Source organism: Trematosphaeria pertusa (genome assembly GCF_010094035.1).
Source record: "Trematosphaeria pertusa strain CBS 122368 unplaced genomic scaffold BU26scaffold_15, whole genome shotgun sequence".
NCBI lineage: Eukaryota > Fungi > Ascomycota > Dothideomycetes > Pleosporales > Trematosphaeriaceae > Trematosphaeria > Trematosphaeria pertusa.
Genome location: NW_022987226.1, coordinates 204,026 through 222,751, shown reverse-complemented (window position 1 = coordinate 222,751; position 18,726 = coordinate 204,026). Strand labels below are relative to the sequence as shown.

General features: G+C 54.9%; 8 protein-coding genes across 8 annotated transcripts; 4 read left to right on the top strand and 4 right to left on the bottom strand.

The window, feature by feature from the left end:
• Positions 1–57: 57 nt before the first annotated feature.
• BU26DRAFT_464059 (DASH complex, subunit Dad4) lies at positions 58–747 on the top strand. Its single transcript, XM_033825155.1, has 4 exons — positions 58–75; positions 132–188; positions 246–375; positions 429–747. The coding sequence occupies exons 1-4, from the start codon at positions 73–75 to the stop codon at positions 455–457; spliced, it is 219 nt and encodes a 72-aa protein (XP_033679082.1). The 5' UTR covers positions 58–72; the 3' UTR covers positions 458–747.
• Positions 748–882: 135 nt separating this feature from the next.
• On the top strand, positions 883–3,557 carry BU26DRAFT_491373 (actin-like ATPase domain-containing protein). Its single transcript, XM_033826081.1, has 3 exons — positions 883–1,156; positions 1,212–1,532; positions 1,611–3,557. The coding sequence occupies exons 1-3, from the start codon at positions 985–987 to the stop codon at positions 3,359–3,361; spliced, it is 2,244 nt and encodes a 747-aa protein (XP_033679081.1). The 5' UTR covers positions 883–984; the 3' UTR covers positions 3,362–3,557.
• Positions 3,558–3,659: 102 nt separating this feature from the next.
• On the bottom strand, positions 3,660–5,223 carry BU26DRAFT_522791 (phospho-2-dehydro-3-deoxyheptonate aldolase-like protein). The gene is made up of 4 exons (XM_033829866.1): positions 5,015–5,223; positions 4,858–4,950; positions 4,019–4,798; positions 3,660–3,969 (listed from the first exon to the last, which is right to left on the bottom strand). The coding sequence occupies exons 2-4, from the start codon at positions 4,931–4,933 to the stop codon at positions 3,689–3,691; spliced, it is 1,137 nt and encodes a 378-aa protein (XP_033679080.1). The 5' UTR covers positions 4,934–4,950; positions 5,015–5,223; the 3' UTR covers positions 3,660–3,688.
• Positions 5,224–5,730: 507 nt separating this feature from the next.
• BU26DRAFT_92980 (uncharacterized protein) lies at positions 5,731–7,364 on the top strand. The gene is made up of 2 exons (XM_033836510.1): positions 5,731–6,058; positions 6,116–7,364. Exons 1-2 carry the CDS (start codon positions 5,981–5,983, stop codon positions 6,929–6,931), a joined length of 894 nt encoding a protein of 297 aa, XP_033679079.1. The 5' UTR covers positions 5,731–5,980; the 3' UTR covers positions 6,932–7,364.
• Positions 7,364–9,072, bottom strand: BU26DRAFT_92990 (uncharacterized protein). Its single transcript, XM_033836511.1, has 2 exons — positions 8,739–9,072; positions 7,364–8,644 (listed from the first exon to the last, which is right to left on the bottom strand). The coding sequence occupies exons 1-2, from the start codon at positions 8,881–8,883 to the stop codon at positions 7,797–7,799; spliced, it is 993 nt and encodes a 330-aa protein (XP_033679078.1). The 5' UTR covers positions 8,884–9,072; the 3' UTR covers positions 7,364–7,796.
• Positions 9,073–10,656: 1,584 nt separating this feature from the next.
• On the top strand, positions 10,657–13,224 carry BU26DRAFT_435207 (uncharacterized protein; the record flags this gene model as incomplete). The annotated part of the gene is made up of 2 exons (XM_033824115.1): positions 10,657–12,297; positions 12,349–13,224. The coding sequence occupies 2 exons, from the start codon at positions 10,657–10,659 to the stop codon at positions 13,222–13,224; spliced, it is 2,517 nt and encodes an 838-aa protein (XP_033679077.1).
• A 1,339-nt stretch (positions 13,225–14,563) lies between these two features.
• On the bottom strand, positions 14,564–16,450 carry BU26DRAFT_579943 (uncharacterized protein; the record flags this gene model as incomplete). The annotated part of the gene is made up of 5 exons (XM_033834464.1): positions 14,564–14,953; positions 14,999–15,753; positions 15,869–15,935; positions 16,061–16,340; positions 16,442–16,450. 5 exons carry the CDS (start codon positions 16,448–16,450, stop codon positions 14,721–14,723), a joined length of 1,344 nt encoding a protein of 447 aa, XP_033679076.1. The 3' UTR covers positions 14,564–14,720.
• Positions 16,451–16,753: 303 nt separating this feature from the next.
• On the bottom strand, positions 16,754–18,547 carry BU26DRAFT_569078 (uncharacterized protein; the record flags this gene model as incomplete). Its single annotated transcript, XM_033833846.1, has 1 exon — positions 16,754–18,547. The coding sequence occupies one exon, from the start codon at positions 18,545–18,547 to the stop codon at positions 16,754–16,756; it is 1,794 nt and encodes a 597-aa protein (XP_033679075.1).
• Between the last annotated feature and the right edge of the window lie 179 nt (positions 18,548–18,726).

Sequence of the window (18,726 nt, the reverse complement as noted above, 5' to 3'; positions counted from 1 at the left end):
GCGCTTCTGGCTGTTTTGGTCCGCCCCACGACAACACGTGCAATCAACACCCCACAATCGAGCATCGCAAGCATGGTGAGTATAACTCTCATCAGAAGGCTGAATGACGCGAGGTTCTGATGTATACATAGGAGAGCCCGCACGAACATCAGCAGAGCCTTCTGCTCTCCCGCATCATTGTCAACGTGGTTGGTGATGCAGAAAGCGCCGTGGACGAGCAATGAGCATCGCTGACTCTCATGCAGGAGAAGCTCAACGAGGCTATCATGATGTTGAACAAGAATCTGCAAGAAATCAATCTCGCCAACATGGACACAGAGCTTGCGTCACAAATGTTCAAGAACTACCAGTCTAATGTGCTCTTCCACCTCGAAGGTAAGAATTAGGTATGCAATCATCTTTCTGTGAGTTAAACTGATGTCAACTAGCTACCAATGGACTGAAAGATCCAGCGTAAGGACGTGGGTTTTTGGGCGTGTCGAGTTGGGTTCGTATCGTGACGAGACTGTCAGAGAGCGAACGGAGGCTGGATGAGCTCGGGAAACAGCAAACAGTGGTGGAGGCCTTCGGGCTGTCTCATACACTATGACAAGGCGTGAACACCGCCGGGGTCTATTTCGCTGTATGGAAATGGGCCTCAATCTTGGTGCATTGGGAAGGACAGCATAAGCACTGTTTTTTTATCAACGAGGAGCACGGGAACGAGACGCTAGACATGTCAGCATGAATCACGAGCAGAATGATGATAATGAAATAATTGTTCAAAACTCCGCTCGGTTGCTACGTTTCGCATCTCAAAGATGGTAGTTGCCCGTTTCGGCATGGCGCCAGGACCGCGGTAATGCTCCGCAAACCTCAGAACAATAGCCATGTAGCACGCCTCAATAATCTCCGCGCTAACGACGCAGTCCCGCCACTTCAAACCTTGCGATATGATATAAGTAATCCGCCTTCAGCTTCTCGCCTAGCGACAAGATCCTCACCATGGCTCCCTCCGCGACCGCCGACATCCCTCTCCCGTCTGGCCGCAACTCTCCCAAACCTCCGCCGGCGAAGATATGGAGCGTGAATGAGCCGCCTTTTTTGGGCTTCAAGCCTATAGATAAGGAGGGATATGCGCGCAGTAATCGCGAGACTGCCATCGTCATTGACAATGGTAATTGTCCACGCCTCAGCGCTCATCTTTCAGAAGATACTGACAGCGCGACCAGGCTCTTCCGCAGTCCGCGTGGGGTGGTCCTTCGACTCAAAGCCACGACTATCGCTGCCGCCGCTTATGGCTAGATACCGCGACCGCAAGCTCAATCGAACCTTCACGTTTGTCGGATCAGACGTCTACTCAGACGGCACAGCGCGAGGGCAGGCGAAGAACATATATGAGCCCGGGAGCAACATAGTGAACAATTGGGACGCGATGGAGGGTGTGCTAGACTACTGCTTCATCAAGCTGGGGGTCGATGGCAGGACAGGAGGCATAGACAGACCCATCGTCTTGACGGAGCCTGTCGCGAACCTGGGCTACACAAGAAAGAGTACGTACAGATTACATTGGCCGTCGAGGAACTTGACGCATACATCTAGAACCCAGCGCTAATGTTTGAGTGCTATAGCCATGTCCGAGATCCTCTTCGAATGCTACGGCGCACCCTCCGTTGCATACGGCATCGACTCCCTTTTCTCCTACTCGTACAACGGCGGGCGCAACGGTCTTGTCGTCTCCTCATCATACACCTCCACCCACCTGATACCCGTCGTCGACTCCAAGGCGCTGCTTTCGCAGACCACCCGCCTCAACTGGGGCCGTTTCCAATCCGCCGAATACCTCCTCAAACTCCTTCGACTGAAGTATCCCGCCTTCCCGGGCAAGATCAGCGATCCACAAGCTGAGGACCTCGTGCGCGATCATTGCTATGTAAGCAAGGACTACGAACAGGAACTATCCCGTTACCTAGAGTGGACAGGCCTCGAAGACCGCGACCACATAGTTCAGTTTCCCTACACCGAGCAAGTCGTGGTGCAGAAGACGGAGGAAGAGCTCGCGATTGCTGCTGAGAAGCGCAAGGAAAGCGGGCGAAGGTTACAAGCGCAGGCGGCGAAGATGCGACTCGAGAAGCTGAAGCGAAAAGAGGAGGAGCTGGAGTATTATCAACAGCTTCATGAACAACTACAGACGGTGACAAAGAAGGAGGCGAAACGGATACTGGAATCAAATGACTTTGACGAAGAGACCCAGCTGGAAAAGCGAGTCCGCGAACTCGAAAAGTCCATCAAAAAAGCACGAAACAAGGACGTCGGCGACGTCGAAGAAGAGGCGCAAGAAGAACCCACCTTCCCTCTCCTCGATACCCCTGACGAGCAGCTCGACGAAGAAGGCCTCAAGCAAAAGCGCCAACAGCGCCTCATGAAATCCAACTACGAAGCGCGCCAACGCGCCAAAGCCGAAAAAGAGCGCGAAAAAGCCCGCCTAGCAGAAGAGCAGCGCCTCGACGACGAGCGCCGCGAAGCAGACATCGAAGGCTGGAGCGCAGAGCGCCGCATCGCCCGCCAAGCCATCATCCAGAAGATCAAAGACCGCGAGCGACTAAAAGCTGAGCTTGGGAATAGAAAGTCGCTCGCCAACCAAATGCGCATGAAATCCATCGCGAACCTCGCATCTGATAACCCGACGAAGAAGAGGCGGAGAGGCGGCGCAGATGACGATACGTTTGGTGCCGACGACGCGGATTGGGGCGTGTACCGCACGATCGCGACTGGCGAGCAATCTGACGACGAGGAAGAAGAGGATCTAAATAAGGCACTCAAGGACATCGAAGCCCAGCTCCTCAAACACGATCCCACGTTCACGGAAGAATCCACGCGCGAGGCGCAGACAGACTGGACGAAGAGCATTCTGCACGCCTTCCTGCACGGCCCCTACCCCTTCGATCCAGAGTCACAGAAAGAAGCGCATCAACTACATCTCAATGTCGAGCGCATCCGCGTCCCCGAAGTAGTCTTCCAGCCTTCCATCGCCGGCCTTGACCAAGCAGGCATCGTCGAAATAGCATGCAACATCCTCACAGAGCGTTTGGCCGACTCGCCGTATCGCGACGACGTGCTCAAAGACATCTTCCTGACCGGCGGGAACACCATGTTCCAAGGCTTCGAGGAGAGGCTAGCTTCAGAGCTGAGGGCGGTGCTGCCAGCGGATCAGGAGTTGAGGGTACGAAGAGCCAAGGATTGTGTGCTGGATGCTTGGAGGGGTGCGGCGCAGTGGGCAGCGAAGAAGGAGAGTAGACAGAACTTCGTCACTAGGGCCGACTTCATGGAGAAGGGTGGGGAGTATATTAAGGAGCATGAGTCGGGAAATGCGGCATTCTGAGGGGAGCGGCGAGTGGGTCCTTATGATTCTTTTGGTTTTTGGATTACCGATAAGTGGTGGGCGTTCTATACTCTTTATAGCGAAGGCATACATTTGGTCTAGGGTTCTATTGAGCGTTGTGGCTCTCCTCGGCGGCTTCGGCGGACCATACGGAATGGAAAAGCTTTCAAATGCAGAGTAGAGAATGTTATTCGTCATGAAAGAAATATGCTGGTATCTACAATCAGCCTAGCCCAACTCCGCCGGATCGGTATGCTAGTCGTGATATTTTTGCTCCTTTTTGTCTTGCCGAACTTTGCACTTTCACACTTTTTGTTCTATCGCTCTTTAGTGGACACCATTCGATGTGCCCTTCTTTTCTCTTCGTTCCCGAACAGCAGCGGCCAGGTCATCCAGAACAGTAACAGTCGTTTCCCAATCTATGCAGGCGTCTGTGATGGAGACGCCCTTCTTCAGAGCGCTTGGACCCTCTGAGGGTACCTTCTGATTGCCCTCGTTGATGTTGGATTCGATCATGAGGCCGACGATGCCGGTCTCGCCTTCGCGGATTTGGTCGGCGACGGTCTTGGCGACCTTGGGCTGATTCCGGTGGTCCTTGTTGGAGTTGCCTATACTTTTCTTAGTAGCCTCCTACGCACCCGGGTGGAACAAACGTACCATGTGAGCAGTCAACCATCATGACCTCGGCCTGGCCCTTCTTCCTCAAAGCTTCCCTGGCCGCCTTGATGCTGTCCTTGTCGTAGTTGGTCCCTTTCGTTCCGCCGCGGAGAATAACAAAGCAATGCTCGTTCCCGCTCGTCCTGGTGATTGCGGCAAGACCCTGCTTTGTCACACCCATGAAGTGATGCTTCGCAGCTGCAGCTCCAATCGCATCCACAGCCACTGTCAGGCCGCCATCCGTACCATTCTTGAAACCAATCGGGAAAGAGAGACCTGAGGCCAATTCCCGGTGCAACTGTGACTCCGTAGTGCGCGCACCGATAGCACCGAGCGAGATGAGATCAGCGAGGAACTGCGGCGAGATAGTATCCAGCATCTCGGAAGCAATGGGCATGCCGAGCGATGTGAGGTCGCTGTACAACTTGCGCGAGACGCGAAGGCCCTTGTTGATCTGGTAGCTCTCGTTGATGTCCGGGTCGTTGATGAGGCCCTTCCAGCCGACCGTCGTCCGCGGCTTCTCGAGGTAGGCGCGCATTATGATCAGGAGATCCTTGTTCAGTCTATCTGCTGTGGCCTTCAGCCGCCGACAGTACTCGAGGGCCATTTCGGGGTCGTGGATCGAGCAGGGCCCGACCATGACGAGGAGGCGGTCATCTTTCTGGGTGATGATCTGGACGGCTTCTTTGCGGCCCTGCAGGACTGTCTTTTCCGACTTGGGAGTTATTGGGATTTCGGAGGAGAGGAGCGCAGGCGGGATCAATGGGTCGTAGCCGAGGACTGGTAGGAGTCATATCAGCATGGCGCTCTTTCTTGGTGTCTTTGGAGAGAGGATTTACCGCGCACATCGTCGCTGGCGTGTTTTGGCTCTGCGGAAGGCATGCTGGTTGTGGTGGGCTCGGCCGATGGAGCCATGGTGTGAGGACTCGAGACTTTTATAGCAACACGTTAGTACGCGCCCTTCCGAAGACATGCCGGATCCCCTGTGTGACGTACTTGCTGTACCCCGGCAGATTCTGATTTGCGGTGAGTCTTACAGGCTGAGAGGACAGTTCGTGCTCGAAGCCGCGCCACGGAGAGGGAAGAATGAGGGGTACAAGTTCTACGGAGTCAATTGCGTGCAGGAACCGGACGGCGTGGCCAATTAATCAATCGCTTCGGAAGTATTGCAGGTAACTCAGGTACCAGAAGTGCGTGAAGAAAAGAGGGTTGTTGCCGTATGTAAAGAGCTGGAGAACAACTGTTGCCCGGTCCAGTCATCGACGACCACAATAATTTTAAGCTGCGTGGGGCTCCCGTCTGGCCGCCTTACTATGTTAGTGATCCCGGATCTCGCCAAGAGGGCCATGCCTCACGCACAACTGCTTGCGTCTGGTTCGCCAGACGTCACGCTCTTCACCTGCACGTAGACGGGACTCGCGCGCTCCGGTTCTGGACGACTTGTTCATGCATCAAACATAGCAGCAATGCTTCTATCATGGGCGAGCTCGTACGGCCCAATGGCCGCCTGACCCCCTCATTTGATAAACACCAAGCCTCGTCGCCCAGGGCTGAGATGTCGACCGTCTCCAGCCACAACACCACGGCAGTTCGGCCAACACGCCGCATCACTGCACGCAGTCGGCCTCCGCAATCTCACCTGCAGACGCTCTCCAGCACCGGAGCCTCGACCTGGTGGCTGCACACGCTGTGGCGCGCGGGTACTCGCCGGCTAGCCGTGAATTTCGTGCGCCGCCTCGGCCATCTGAAACGGCCAGAGCTGGTCGCGGCTTCCCCTGATCCGCTCCCCTCCTGCATCTCTGTTACAAAACAACTTGCACACCGCGCTTCGACGGCACCCTCCAACTCACAACAATCTTCCACCAATCTGTTCGACCGACCTGGCCCTTTCTCCGTTCAGCCTGTTCAGCGTGTTGAGCACGCGGGCCCTTCACATATCCTCCGCTATAGCGCGACTCGACTATGTTAGCGTTTCAGACCATGAACACGAAGCGGCGTAGAGAGGACGATTCAGATTCTGAAGACGAGCGCTATCTGAAGGTGCGTTTGGTGATAGTCGTTTGGAAACATGGAGACTGAGACTGACGAACATTGTAGAAATCTCGATCGTGGAGCATCCAACAACACAATGGACAGTCGCACTATCCCTCGCGTGCGCACCTCCCTCTGCGGCCCTCCATCACGCCCTCGCCACCGCAGATGGTGCCAAATCTGGGGGCAATGACGCCTGAGGAGTCGGAACACAGCGAAGCAGGCTCGCCCGCCTCCATTCATGACGATCTGCCCCTTCTATTCTCGCCGCAGAACGATATGGACTACGCGATGCAAATGGACGAAGACGACCCGGATGTGATCGCCAGTCAGCCCCCAGACTCGCCCTTCATTACCACCAACTTCCGACCAGCGAAACTGAATGCAGACCTCTTCAGCCGGGACCCCGCCGCGAACAACACTGGTCGGATACCGACGCCCATATATCCCAACTTCCACACAGGTGCTATGAGCGGGCTAGGGTATCCGGGCAGCGGCCTAGCGGGGGGCATGAGCATGAGCAATGGATATCTCGGAGCACCGTCCAGCAATACACCGGCGACGAGGCCACCACCGGTACGGCAGCAGAGCAGCCAGGCGGACCAGGATCGGAGCCGTCGCATGCCATCGCCCATCTCTGAGGACGAGGATATTCCAGACACGCCGACCGCTCTTACGCAGTCGCAACTATCACGTCTCAGTGTGACGTCGTCTGATAGAATGGATGCAGAAATGGCACAGCCGACGGCCCCAACGCCAACTCGAGGCCGGAAACGGAGCGGCGCACTCACGGGCATGCCCCGCTTCAGCATGGGGTATCGAGATGACTGCGAAAAGTGCAGGCAGAGGGTGCCAGGTCACTATTCGCACTTCTTGCCGTGACCTCCCCGTATTCAGGGTTAGCAAAGCCACTTTAGAGCTAGTAATAGCAGTGCTCTTGTATACGTGCTAGGGGCGCTATATGAACAATGTCCGGAACGTACATGGGAATTGATAACTCGCATCACGAGGTGCATCGGCGTCTTACAGCATCGGTCAAAAGCGCACTGGTTGGATATAGTGCCTGGGTTTATGAACGGACATCACGGGGGTTAGACTTGCGTTTGGCGTTCAGCGAAGCATTGCTTTCTATTCTTATAGTGCACAAATATCAATATCGCACGATGATCACCATCACCATCGCCTTGTCACAACGAGAATATTTTATCTCAGCAAACATCCATGGAGATTCTGTCCGCGTATCACTTCGACCTCTGTTCTCGCTAATCTCGCATTTGATCGTTTCCGTGAGCTTCCAACCCGAGATATCTGCAGGGCCTCCACCTGCAGACCCACCAACTCCGCGTCCCCCGCACAGATATCTCCGCCGTACAGTAGGGGTTTCTTATCGGACAATTCGTCTTAGCAAGCACGTGGTTAGGAAGGTTCGTCGGAATTAGAGCACTCTAACTCGGAAGGACCCGCGTCCGGTGCTTATTTGGCGAAACGAAACGCCGAGTCGGCGAAGATGCAACGGATGAAACGGGTTGAGGAAGGAGAGCAGAACCAGACGGGAGGAGGGGCTTGCGAACGGGATGATGGTGGTAAATCCGAGACGAAGCTGGCGCGGAGCTATCAGGGCGATATTTGTGGATTTGAATGCTCCGGGATAGAGACGCTCTGCGCTCGGATCGGATATGAAATGCTGGGTATCTTCTGGTCCAAGTCGCCCGCCGCCCGCCTACTTGCTCAAGCTGCCTATTTCTTTCTACTCATCCTCATCATCCTCCTCGTCTTCATTCATCCGCTGAGCGACTGAACTCCTGCCTCCTGTGCTACTCCTGCTCTGCGTCCGATCCGCTCTCTCGCCGACGTACTGGTCGCCCGTCCAATCTGCCTTGCATTTGGGACATCTCCTTGCGTTCCGCTGCTGGCTATTGAAATACTGCGTCGCGCAACTGTCGTGCCAGCGTACGTCGCAGTTCCTGTTACTGCATCTTAGCCCCACTGTTACGATCTCCCTGCATCCCTCGCAGTCTCTGATGCGTATAGTGGGCTCGGAGTCCTCGTCATCGTCCTCCGCCGGCGGGTCGTTGTACGTTTCCTTGAGGTAGGCACGCAGTTCCATAAGCGCGCGGGGCGCGAGAGAGTAGTATTCATGCCGCGACTTGTGGAAGAAGCCTTGCGATACGAGCGTCGCGAGGACGGTGTCTGCTTCGATTTGCGAGATCCCTTTCACGTTGGCTTCCAGCTGTGTCGCGTCTGCATCTCCGCCGGCCTGGCTCTGCCGGTCTCTTCGCGGTGCTTTGGCCAGCTGTATCGCTCGCATCGACCGAACCGCCATGACTTCCCTCTTCCTGGTGTTATTCTCATCGAACATAGCGTCGAGAAGGCGTTTTATGTATGCGATCTGGTCGGCGGTGAAGGTCGTTGCGAGCTGTGTGAGCGCGTCAGACGTGGTGTTTACGAGGGCGTAGGTCAGCGTGTTATTGGTGTGCTGATCTTTTGCTGAGCGAATTTCGTAGTCGAGAGGGGAGATTTTGGCGTTGACGGCTTGGACCATGGAGGTTATGGCTTGCTGGGTTATGTCGCCGTCCATTCTGGGGCGGTCGGGGTCTGTGTTGGGAGGTTAGCATTCGATGGGAGATTAGGAATTTGCGTTTTTTGCAAGCGGAATTGAGGGGGTTAGCCCGCACAAGGAAGGACGTACGATGCGCTGTCATTATCTTCGCGAGAATGGGCCTTATCTCGTCGACGGTCATGACGGATTGCGAGAGGAAGGCCTGGAGGAAGGCGCGGTGCGCGTGGTCATAGTTGGCGTCGGCCGGGGGAGAATCGTCGCGGTTGCGTTGCATTGTGGATTTTGAGATGATGAACTATGTCCTAGATCCTCACGAAGAAGTTGAAAGGGAGTGGAGGTGGAGGCATGTGCTGAGGTTGTCGGATTAAAGTTGCGACTTGCGCGCGGGGAAGGTTCCCAAGATTGGGGATCGCGGGCGCGACCACGCGAGCCCACGTGACCATTCATACTCTTCAGTAGGGCTGGACTTGTAAGCAAGCTAAGAGTCGTTCGAGCAGTATTGGACGTCCACGGGTAGAAGTCGGGACTGCAAGACAAGCAAGCTTGGAATGCAGAGACAGGGGGTGACGGCTTGGCCTGCAGACCTACTGTACCCGACCGCATAGCCGCACCATGGCTACTGTATGGAAGATGTCACGACACTCTCGCTTCAATGCCGGCTTCCGAGTCCTGCCATTATCTTGTCTTGACTCTATCTGTCAGCTGCCCTCGTGTCCAGGCCTCCGCCATTGGCTGGCAACCGCTCCAGGATGGCGTGTCTCAACAAGTGCCTAGAAGTTACGGTGTAGCGGGGGCTGCACGCTCGTCTCTCGAAACGTCGGCAGGCTGGGACGCGATGGATGCACAAACTCCTCCCACGAGCAGAGGGAACCATGCCTCTCGCTCCTTTTCTCTCATATACCTGCCATTTTTAGCAGAGATTGTCTGCGTGAAAGTGCAGACGGAGGCTCCTCGTGTCCCGCGTGCTGGCGGGTAGATTGCAGATCAAATTCAGGGTCCGGACTAGGGTGGGGTGGCTTCGGAAGCCATCACTGCTGCTGCTGAGCGGGTTTGCAACAGGTTCTTGGAACACCACAGCAGGTTTTGGTCAGCCGGCACCGAGCGCTGTCCACCCACGACAGTGCTGTTCTCGTGGTAGCGCACGCCGGCGTCGCGGAGAAGAGCAGGCTTGACATCAGCTACGGCTCAAGGGGGGCACTCCAGGGCTGGGGGCGCATCACGACACCTGGGCGACGGCGGTTTGATAGACGGCGAAGCTGCCGATATGACTCCAGTCTGGACCTTTGCGCCATACAGTCCAAGTACAAGGCGGAGCGATGACACGGAGAGCCGGCGATCACTCAGTCCAAATTTTGCGATCCTCCTGCTCCTCTCGATCCCCTCCCTCGCACTGTCAGAATAATCCGCCTCTCCCCACGTCAAGCGCACCCAAAGCACCCAAGTCCGTCCAGGGCACCGTGCTCGTCGCTTGGTTCCGCTGGCTTCGGTCCCTGCATTTTCGCAACGGAAGCGAGCCCCCAGGGCTCACGACAACCGGCCCAGCCCACGGCGCAAGTGGCTGCTCGCACGAAACACGCCGGCGCCCACGGCAGAGGCACCATCGCCATCGCTCAGCACTCCTCGAACATTCGGCCGCAGTTGACGCTCTGCCGTTGTGGTTGTGGCTGCATTCTGTGCGTTTGTCATCGCCCTCCTGTGTCTTGCGCCTCCCAGTGACATCATACTCTCAGCTTTCTCTTTGACCTGCGTAACGGCCCTGGCCCCCTGCCTCCACACAACCACCACTTCCTCAATATTCACGCGACTCGACGCCACCACAGCTCCTCCATTTCATGACCCTATATCCTACCGACTCTATACAGCCGTCGCCGGCATTGCGCCCTTCCAGCTGACACCTCCGGGCGCCGTAACAATGTCAACGCCTGCGCTTTCTCCCAGACCGCGCGAGTCTTCGCGCTCGACGCAGTCCCGCTCGAGACCCACCCCGAAGACAAGACCCAGCGCATCGCGAAGCCCCGTCTCCTCTGCTCCTCTAGCCACACGCCGCATGAACGAGGTCAAAACGCCCAACAATGTCGACCCGGACCCGAGGACCCCCAGCCCCAACTACTTTGGCCTGGCCGTCGATCCGAGAGCCGACGTCTTCTCATCCAGTGCTGCGCAGCACATACGCGGCAATTGGAGCCCCCCGTCCTCGAATGTGCGCTCAACCGCCGCCGCGTCCCCCCGAGTCATTCCTGTAGACCAGAATCCGGAATTTGAGCAATTCAGGCGGCAGTCGGAGAACAATAGAGGCTTTGCATTAGGCAACTTCGGTTTTGCCAGACCTGCCCTCCCACCTCCCAAAGGCTCGCCATTCGGGACCGTGAAGCCCCCGCTGTCTCCTCAGTCCATGACAACACCCGCAAGTGCCACGGAGCAGTCCGAAGACAAGAAGGAGGATGTGACCGAAACCACAGAGAAGCCGCGCTCACCAAAGCGGCTGCTATCAACGGAATCTCCCCTGTTCCCTGACCGTCCCCGGCGGAATTCGCCTGCCAGCTTCCTGGATCAGGAGGGGTATGGACGAACCGATGAGTTGGCCGAGTTCGCAGAGGACAGAAACTTCCGACCATCATTACCGCCTAAGAAGTCGGCCAATCCCGTTTCTTCATCTCATCACAGGGCAGAAACCCTCCCAGCACATCTTAACGATGAGAGTAAGTCCGAAGGACCGGCCATGGTGACCCCGCAATATGTCGTCAACATACTCGAGTCCGCGGTGGAAGAAGTCCTGTTGCTAGATCTTCGCGTCTCTACGCAATATGCAAAGGCTCGCATAGCGGGCGCTCTGAGCCTTTGCATTCCCACTACCCTCCTCAAGCGCGTATCTTTCAACGTACAGAAACTGGCCGATACGTTCAAGGACGATGAGCAAAAGGAAAAGTTCGAACGATGGAGGAGTAGCAAGCATATCGTTGTCTACGACGCTAATTCTTCGCAACTCAAAGATGCCGCAACCTGCATAAATACTCTGAAGAAGTTCACCAGCGAAGGATGGAAAGGCGGTTGTTATATTGTTCGAGGAGGTTTCCAAGAATTTGCGGAGAAGTTCCCTTCGTGGATAACCCAAGGAGCAACTCAGCCTTCGAATTCTCCACCATCCTCCATTCAGATTGAGTCCGGTCTTCCCTCGGTTGCCCCCGTTATCGGAGGATGTCCTATGCCAACAACGCAGAACGCAGCGAATCCGTTCTTTGGCAACATTCGCCAGAATATGGATCTGATTGGTGGTGTGGGCCAGATGCCCATAAAACACCCGGCGACCATGACCCAGCAGTTAGCGGAAGAGCTTCCCACGTGGCTACAGAGAGCAGTCAACCCAAAGGACAACGGCAAGCTTGTGTCGGACAAATTCCTGCAGATTGAGAAACGCGAGCAGAAGCGAATGCAGGAAGCTCTGTCTGACAAGGTCGTCTACGGCACGCCAACAACTGGGCAGGATCCAGCCAAGTGCATCCAGATTGCAGGCATCGAGAAGGGTTCCAAGAATCGCTACAATAGCATCTGGCCGTACGAGCATTCCCGGGTCAAATTGCAGGGTGTTAATGACGGTGGATGCGATTACGTCAACGCGAATCACATTCACGCATCTTACTCGAATAAGCGATACATTGCCACACAAGGCCCGCTACCGGCCACCTTTAACGTAAATCTACCCTTGCCTTCGAATTCAGGCCATAGCTAACCTTTCAAACAGGATTTCTGGAACGTGGTGTGGCAACAAGACGTTCGCGTGATCGTCATGCTTACCGCCGAGCAGGAGGGTGGCCAGCTTAAGGCGCACAACTACTGGTCAGGCAAGCAGTACGGCCACTTGCATTTGAACCCGCTCGGAGAGCGTAGAGCGTCTCTTGAGCCCTCCAAAATCTATAGGCATCGCGAGCAATGGAGACCGGCGCTGGGTCAACGCAGAGCTACGAACCCGCCAAAGCCCGCAGATTTGGACAGACAAGCCAGTTCATCCTCGCCCAGCTCTGAACAACCCTACGTCACTGTACGGAAGTTTACACTATCGAATTCCGCAGAGCCCTTTGAGCGGATGCGAGAGATCACGCAGCTTCAATACTCGAATTGGCCCGATTTCGGTGCTCCTGCACACCCAACTCACCTGTTAGGACTCATCGAGCAATGCGACGCTGTCTGCAGACAGGTCAACGGAGGCTCACCCTCACGCCCTGATCCACCTAACAGCCGTCCCGTGCTGGTTCACTGCTCCGCTGGCTGTGGACGCACAGGCACCTTCTGCACCGTCGACTCCGTTATCGACATGTTGAAGCGCCAACGGCAGGTTCGCAATGTGCGACAGAGCACGCCAATGGATATCGAAATTGGGTCACCTATGAGGACTGATGATAAGCGACGGGGCAGCGCGGACAGTGCGGACAGTCAAGACAGCACAGCTGAAAGAGAGGAGGGGAGCTGGATTACGCGAGAGGATCTAGATTTGATCGAGAAGACCGTGGAGGATTTCCGGTTGCAGCGACTGAGCATGGTGCAGAGTCTGAGGCAGTTTGTGCTCTGCTATGAGAGCGTGTTAGAGTGGTTGGTTGAGCAGTATCCGAAGTCGGCGTAGGCATCTGCTTTGAAGAGCTAGTGGATGGTCTGAAGCCCGGGATGAGTAGCATTGGAACAATGGCGGGACCATAACGAACCTGGGGTATCCTTCTGCACATGGCGGTTACCTTCACGAAGAGAGTTGGATTAAAGGGGCGTAGCATTGCATTGCAATGGAGTCGCTTTCAGCATTGCAGGTCATTGGAAGGCGTTAATACACAACACACTTGTTTCGGCGTCGACACATTGTTTTCAACTAGTTTAGCAATATAGCATGAAGTACTGGGGGCTGGGGGTAAACAAGGAGACAACGTAAGGTATTGATTGGCATGGGTCTTCTAGGTCTGGGTCTGTGATTATTATAGCATGGTATGCACGTAAGCAAAGCATTGAATGAAAAACTTCACTCCAAACCTCCCAATCGTTTAGTGTTCGAAATCGCTGAAACTTTGCCGATACTAGTTTTGGTTGCGAAGTTTGGAATGTAGGCAGCCTCTCACGGTGTAGAATTCTCCCGATAGCACGACGTGCGCAATGGCTACCCTGGAGGTCTTCGCGGGTGCGTACAATAGACGAGCTAATCTTACTTACTTGTACGGCGAGCCCTTAGATCTGGAGAATTCCCTACCGCAAGAGGCAGCTTTTTGCAAGAACATTTACAACGCGCACCATGAATATTCTTCCCCTGAGCTTCCAAGACGTTGAGGCGCTTCTCAATCTCTTCTGTCCACCACTGCTCTATTCGCGTAGTCGCTCAAGTCTGCATTATTTTGCACTCTCTAGAACTTCACTTTAAAACCCCTAATCTTCGTCTTCGTCTTCGTCTTCGTCTTCGGTGTCGCGTCTACTTGAAGCAGCACTTCGAGCATGGATGTGTGTATTCAAAGCAACGAGTAGGCTGGATTTTGTAATCAGGTATCTCTCCTGCAGTCCGCCAAGGGGAGTGTTGGGCGGCGGAGTTATCGAACTCCCTCGTCCGGGCGCAGAACTCACATGGACAATTATGTAGCTTAGGCCTTGCGGAACGAGGCAAATGAGCGGGCTAGGTCAGACTTGGAAATTAGAACCAGAAGCGATGCGTACGGACGTTTCCATCCGCCGGCAGCTGTGAGAGCGGCGGGGCGAGAGCAAGAGACATGGATTGAAATCCCAAAGTCATGGCGCAGGAAAGGAACTTGGACAACCTAGGTATATATGGGCTCAGTGCTCGGCGAATCCCTACAAATTTGCTCCGCCAAATCTCCTTGGACGAAGCGGAAATCACTTGGCGCCGCAGCGTAGCAGCATAAGTGGAGGGGGAATAAATGTGTGAATAAGGATACCCGAAGACGAACGTAAGAAGCGGCTCCGCCAAAAGACCTGCCCCAAGCGAAAGGAGCAATACCGAGCAATACCAATATCGAACGCGCCGTTAAAGAGACTACGCCTTAAAACAAGGACGAAAAAAAAATTGGACCGGGACACCGTCCGCCTCAAGTCAATGATGCTGGCGGACGAAACCCCATCGCGGAGACTTCAGACGACTTCAGAAAGCAAACCCCCCTTAGACCCGCCGGGGGCCGTAACCATGGCGGATAGGCGGGATGGTCTACATCGTCGACAGAAATGAAGGGCGATTGTGATGAGGGCCGCCACGGCCAGGACAATTGGCGGGAGAATCACAAACAAAAAGTGCTCGTGGAGCGCAGTTGTCCGCCATTGCTCGCCGCGCCCAGCGGAATCGGTCACGAACGGAACATTGCCTTTATCTGTTTTTGATTAGTGATAGTATGCTAAAACGAAATAGGCTATACCAACTGCATTTGCTGCTGCGGCGCCACCCTTATTCAACTCAGGCCCGACAGTCTTGACGACAGCAATCAACGTACCAAACCCCACCACGGTCTTCAAGAGGCCGGCGCCGAGGTCGAGGAGCTTTAGTCTTAGTTGGTGCCTTCGGCTTTGATGAGCAATATTGTCTTGTACCCTGTGGCCGTATAGGCTTACGTCGTGCCCATACCCAGCGACATGATGCTCCAGCCGTACGTCAGAGAGGCCGGCTTCAACTTCAATGTCCCGCCGCGGAGGCGGTGATTGGCGGCCGGGTGTTTTCTTCCGACACCAAGATAGAAAAGAGCAACAACCAGCGTCATCGTCATCTTGAGAATTCGCAGGTTGACCGCCTGTTCGTCGATAGTCGGCGGGTAATCCGCACGGTAAGCAGGGAGCCATGGCGAAGTCCGATCCCCGCTGACTACTGAGATCTCCGGCGGAGGCAATGAATGCTGGGAAAAGGTTTGGGGAGGTACAGCGGTTTGGGTCCGCGAGTGCTTTCCGCCGAGCAATCGTTTTCGTGGCGGTTAGTTCCAGTTCATAGGGAGTTGCAAGCATAGCTTCCTCACCTGAATTCCGCCGAGTAGTGGAGTTGGTGGCGGGGCTATCTCCTACTCGATGGTTGAGTGGGTGGAATACTGGAAGGCGCTGGGAATCGCGGGACTGGACGCTCCGCCGGGGGCTGTCGTGGGCGGCGGTATGCAAGAGACTAGTTGGAAAGAGACTGTAGTAATGGCTGTGAGGTATTGTGTGTAGTCTTACGAATGGATCCGCCGGGCTGAGAGGTAAACGGGGGAGAAGAGGAATCAGAGCCGGAGAGCAGCGGTGTCGACTCCATGCTGGGAATGTACCTTCCCACAAACAAAGACGAGGAGCAGTTTCCTGGCTCAGAGAAACTTCTAGCAGGCGAAGTCAAGACTGGGATGAGGAAGGCGCTGAAAGCCCGTGGAGTTGATAGGAGCGGAGGAAGTAACAGCTACGGATGCGGAGCGAAGTAGAAATACTACTGTGCGCGAGTGACCTTTAGCTAATTTTCAGCTAACCAATTATGAGCGGAATGTTTCCTGGTTGCTGACTGTTAATTTGGTTAGATGTGGCGGACGTTGAGGAAGAGCGGTCATACTTGCTCAATTGTGTGCAACCCTTGTCGGAAACGTTCAACGAATGACGCGATCCATACTTCGAAGAAGCGGTGTACCATAAATTGGGCTCATAATCTTTGAAGAAATAAAGGGTTAGGCAGTCATACTTGCTCAATGGTGTGCAACCCTTGTTGGAATCGTTCAACAAATGATGCGACCCATACTTCCAAGGTTCGAAAACCTTGGAAGCAGCGTACCATAAATTGGGCTCATAATCAAGGAAATAACGGGTTAGGCAGTCATAGTCGTAGCAGGATGTATGGTTCAAGAAATATAGCTCACTGCGCCCATCGTATAGGTATCTAAGTAGAATTGAAGGAGTTCGACCTAACATGAATCATTGGAAGGCTTTAGGAAGTGTGAACTTATAGATATCTACAAACGTGCAATCAACGTAAGGCTAGTCATGACTGCTTAGTGTTCAAAACCGCTGGACCTTTGCCGATACCACTTCTGGTTGCGAAGTTTAGAATGTAGGCTCTTTTTTGCTAGTGCATTCCAATGCGCGCCGTACATACCCTTTCCTTGGGCTTCCAAAACGCCGCAGCGCTTCTCGATCTCTTCTATCCATTACCGCTCCATTAGCGTAGCTGCTCAAGTCTGCACCATCCCGGCGCTCTCTAGTTTTGCCTCATCCCTCCTCCCACATGCATGTACCCCAAACTTCCACCTCACAAGCCCCGGCTCACACCACCCCCAAAGTTCATCCTCATCTCGAAAATCTAGGCCAAACACCACGCCAGCACTCGGTAACTCGACGGGCTCCAGCACCACACAGTCCCTCGCATACGCGCCACTATCATAATACCGCCACCCACACCCCTCAATAAACGCGTAGTCGCCGGGGACACCCTCTCCACCAGCCAAGGAATATTCGGGGTCAAGAAAGGCTTGCGGGTCTAAAGACCACACTTTTACCGTTTTCCAGCTCGCGATGGCGATGCGGTGTGCAGCAGGGGAGACGGCGAGTATGAGCCCGAGGGTCGAGAGGTTGTGCAAATCGGGTAGACCAGCGAGATACGCGACGAAGACGTGGTGCAGTGTGGGGTAGTCTGCGCTGAGGTTGAAGTGGCTACAGCCGTCGGGGTAATGCAGTGCTTTGAGCAGGAAGGCGCCGACACGATTCGCAAGACCGTACGGTTCGTCGCGCGTGATCATAAGCTCGAGAGCTGCGTTGACGCACGTGGGTTCCCCATCGTTGAGATCCTGTTCCTTGATCATGTGGTGATGGTGGTGGGCAATTGTTCTGCCGAGGGGCTGCTTGGGAAATATGTCGACGACGTCTGGGAGATATGTATCGCGGCGGGCCATGGTTTCTAGGATGCCCTGCGGAGGGATAGGGCTGTGCGTTGTCCAATGGGGCATTGGAATCGTGTTCGGAAGGAGATGGATAGCCTTTCCCTGGATAGAGATGTCGGCTATGCGCTCCGGGGCTAGCGGGTAGAGAGGCCCAACTTCCTCAGGGTTGCGCATGGTGCGTCGTTCCAGCGTGAGTTCATCCTCGACATTCTTGTACGTATATACCCTATAGCCCTCCATACTTTTTTCGAAGCAGCGAAATGCTATAACAGGATTACCGTCTGAATCGACAGCCATTGCGGCCACAGATTCCCCCTTGTTGGTTTCGATGTCAAATGTGTCGATCACCACAGGGCCGAATTGGGAATCCAGTCGGAAACATAATAGCCTAGACCAGTAGGAGGCACCGGGAAGCCCTGAGGCTATTCCCAATATTGGACTGTATAGAACCGCCAGTTTAGAGCCGAACGGGGGATTGCGGTGAGATGACTTGTAACCAGCCACCTTGACGACCCGGTAGGTGTGGACAAGATCCGACCCCGATCCATACGGCGGCAGATACTGGGTCAAACTGTCCTGGGAGATGGCGTGCTCCAACATGGGACGATAGCCCCCCGGGTCATCCTTGTGAGATTTGCGGATTGAAAAGATGTTCACGGCCCCGTAGGCTACAACCTCCGCAAAAATCAGTCTGTTCCGAGAAAGCGGCCCCGGGGTAATTCTTTCTATACCGAGCCAATGCTCGTCTTCTTCGGTCAAATTCCAGCGCAGTATTTTACTGAGTTTTCTATCCATGCAAGGAGACGCGCGCCATATGTGCCGGTCTGCCATCCATGGCGCGCCAATGGCTAGGTGCTGCGTAGCGCGTATGCCGAATATCCTTATGAGGCTTTCTGCGCTATAAGTGGTGTATGGTTCTCTGAGGCGCGGCCCGGGTATCCGCAGGAGTTGATCGAAGAGGAGGGCCTTGGAGGCGAGGGCATGTTCCCGGAACAGCTTGCTGGTCTGAAGGCAGAGGTAGAAGGACGTGGGGTCTAGGGTGTGGAGGATCTGGCGTACGAGCTCGGCGGGAAGACTAACTAGCGACATGGCGATACTGTGTAGGAGGTATCCTATGCCTTGTAGTAATGTCAGTCTTTTCTTGGTGGGGTCCGAAGCGGAACGCAGCGAGAAGGACAGGCGAGTCGTCTATACCCGCTACCCAAGATAGTCCTGGCAAGAGCGAGGTAAGAGAAAGGATCATACTGGTTCTTCTCCCATCCCGTGTA

What these genes read in the sequence shown, in the direction of transcription:
- BU26DRAFT_464059 (XM_033825155.1), top strand. An exon ending in CCCGCATCATTGTCAACGTG is followed by an intron (nt 189 to 245) that starts GTTGGTGATGCA and finishes ACTCTCATGCAG; the next exon opens with GAGAAGCTCAACGAGGCTAT. An exon ending in TGTGCTCTTCCACCTCGAAG is followed by an intron (nt 376 to 428) that starts GTAAGAATTAGG and finishes GATGTCAACTAG; the next exon opens with CTACCAATGGACTGAAAGAT.
- BU26DRAFT_92980 (XM_033836510.1), top strand. Translation starts at nt 5,981, where the DNA reads ATGTTAGCGTTTCAGACCATGAACACGAAGCGGCGTAGAGAGGACGAT. An exon ending in AAGACGAGCGCTATCTGAAG is followed by an intron (nt 6,059 to 6,115) that starts GTGCGTTTGGTG and finishes CGAACATTGTAG; the next exon opens with AAATCTCGATCGTGGAGCAT.
- BU26DRAFT_522791 (XM_033829866.1), bottom strand. Translation starts at nt 4,933, where the DNA reads ATGGCTCCATCGGCCGAGCCCACCACAACCAGCATGCCTTCCGCAGAG. An exon ending in CGCCAGCGACGATGTGCGCG is followed by an intron (nt 4,799 to 4,857) that starts GTAAATCCTCTC and finishes GACTCCTACCAG; the next exon opens with TCCTCGGCTACGACCCATTG. An exon ending in GATGGTTGACTGCTCACATG is followed by an intron (nt 3,970 to 4,018) that starts GTACGTTTGTTC and finishes AGAAAAGTATAG; the next exon opens with GCAACTCCAACAAGGACCAC.
- BU26DRAFT_92990 (XM_033836511.1), bottom strand. Translation starts at nt 8,883, where the DNA reads ATGCAACGCAACCGCGACGATTCTCCCCCGGCCGACGCCAACTATGAC. An exon ending in GAAGATAATGACAGCGCATC is followed by an intron (nt 8,645 to 8,738) that starts GTACGTCCTTCC and finishes CTCCCAACACAG; the next exon opens with ACCCCGACCGCCCCAGAATG.
- BU26DRAFT_491373 (XM_033826081.1), top strand. Translation starts at nt 985, where the DNA reads ATGGCTCCCTCCGCGACCGCCGACATCCCTCTCCCGTCTGGCCGCAAC. An exon ending in TGCCATCGTCATTGACAATG is followed by an intron (nt 1,157 to 1,211) that starts GTAATTGTCCAC and finishes CAGCGCGACCAG; the next exon opens with GCTCTTCCGCAGTCCGCGTG. An exon ending in CCTGGGCTACACAAGAAAGA is followed by an intron (nt 1,533 to 1,610) that starts GTACGTACAGAT and finishes TGAGTGCTATAG; the next exon opens with CCATGTCCGAGATCCTCTTC.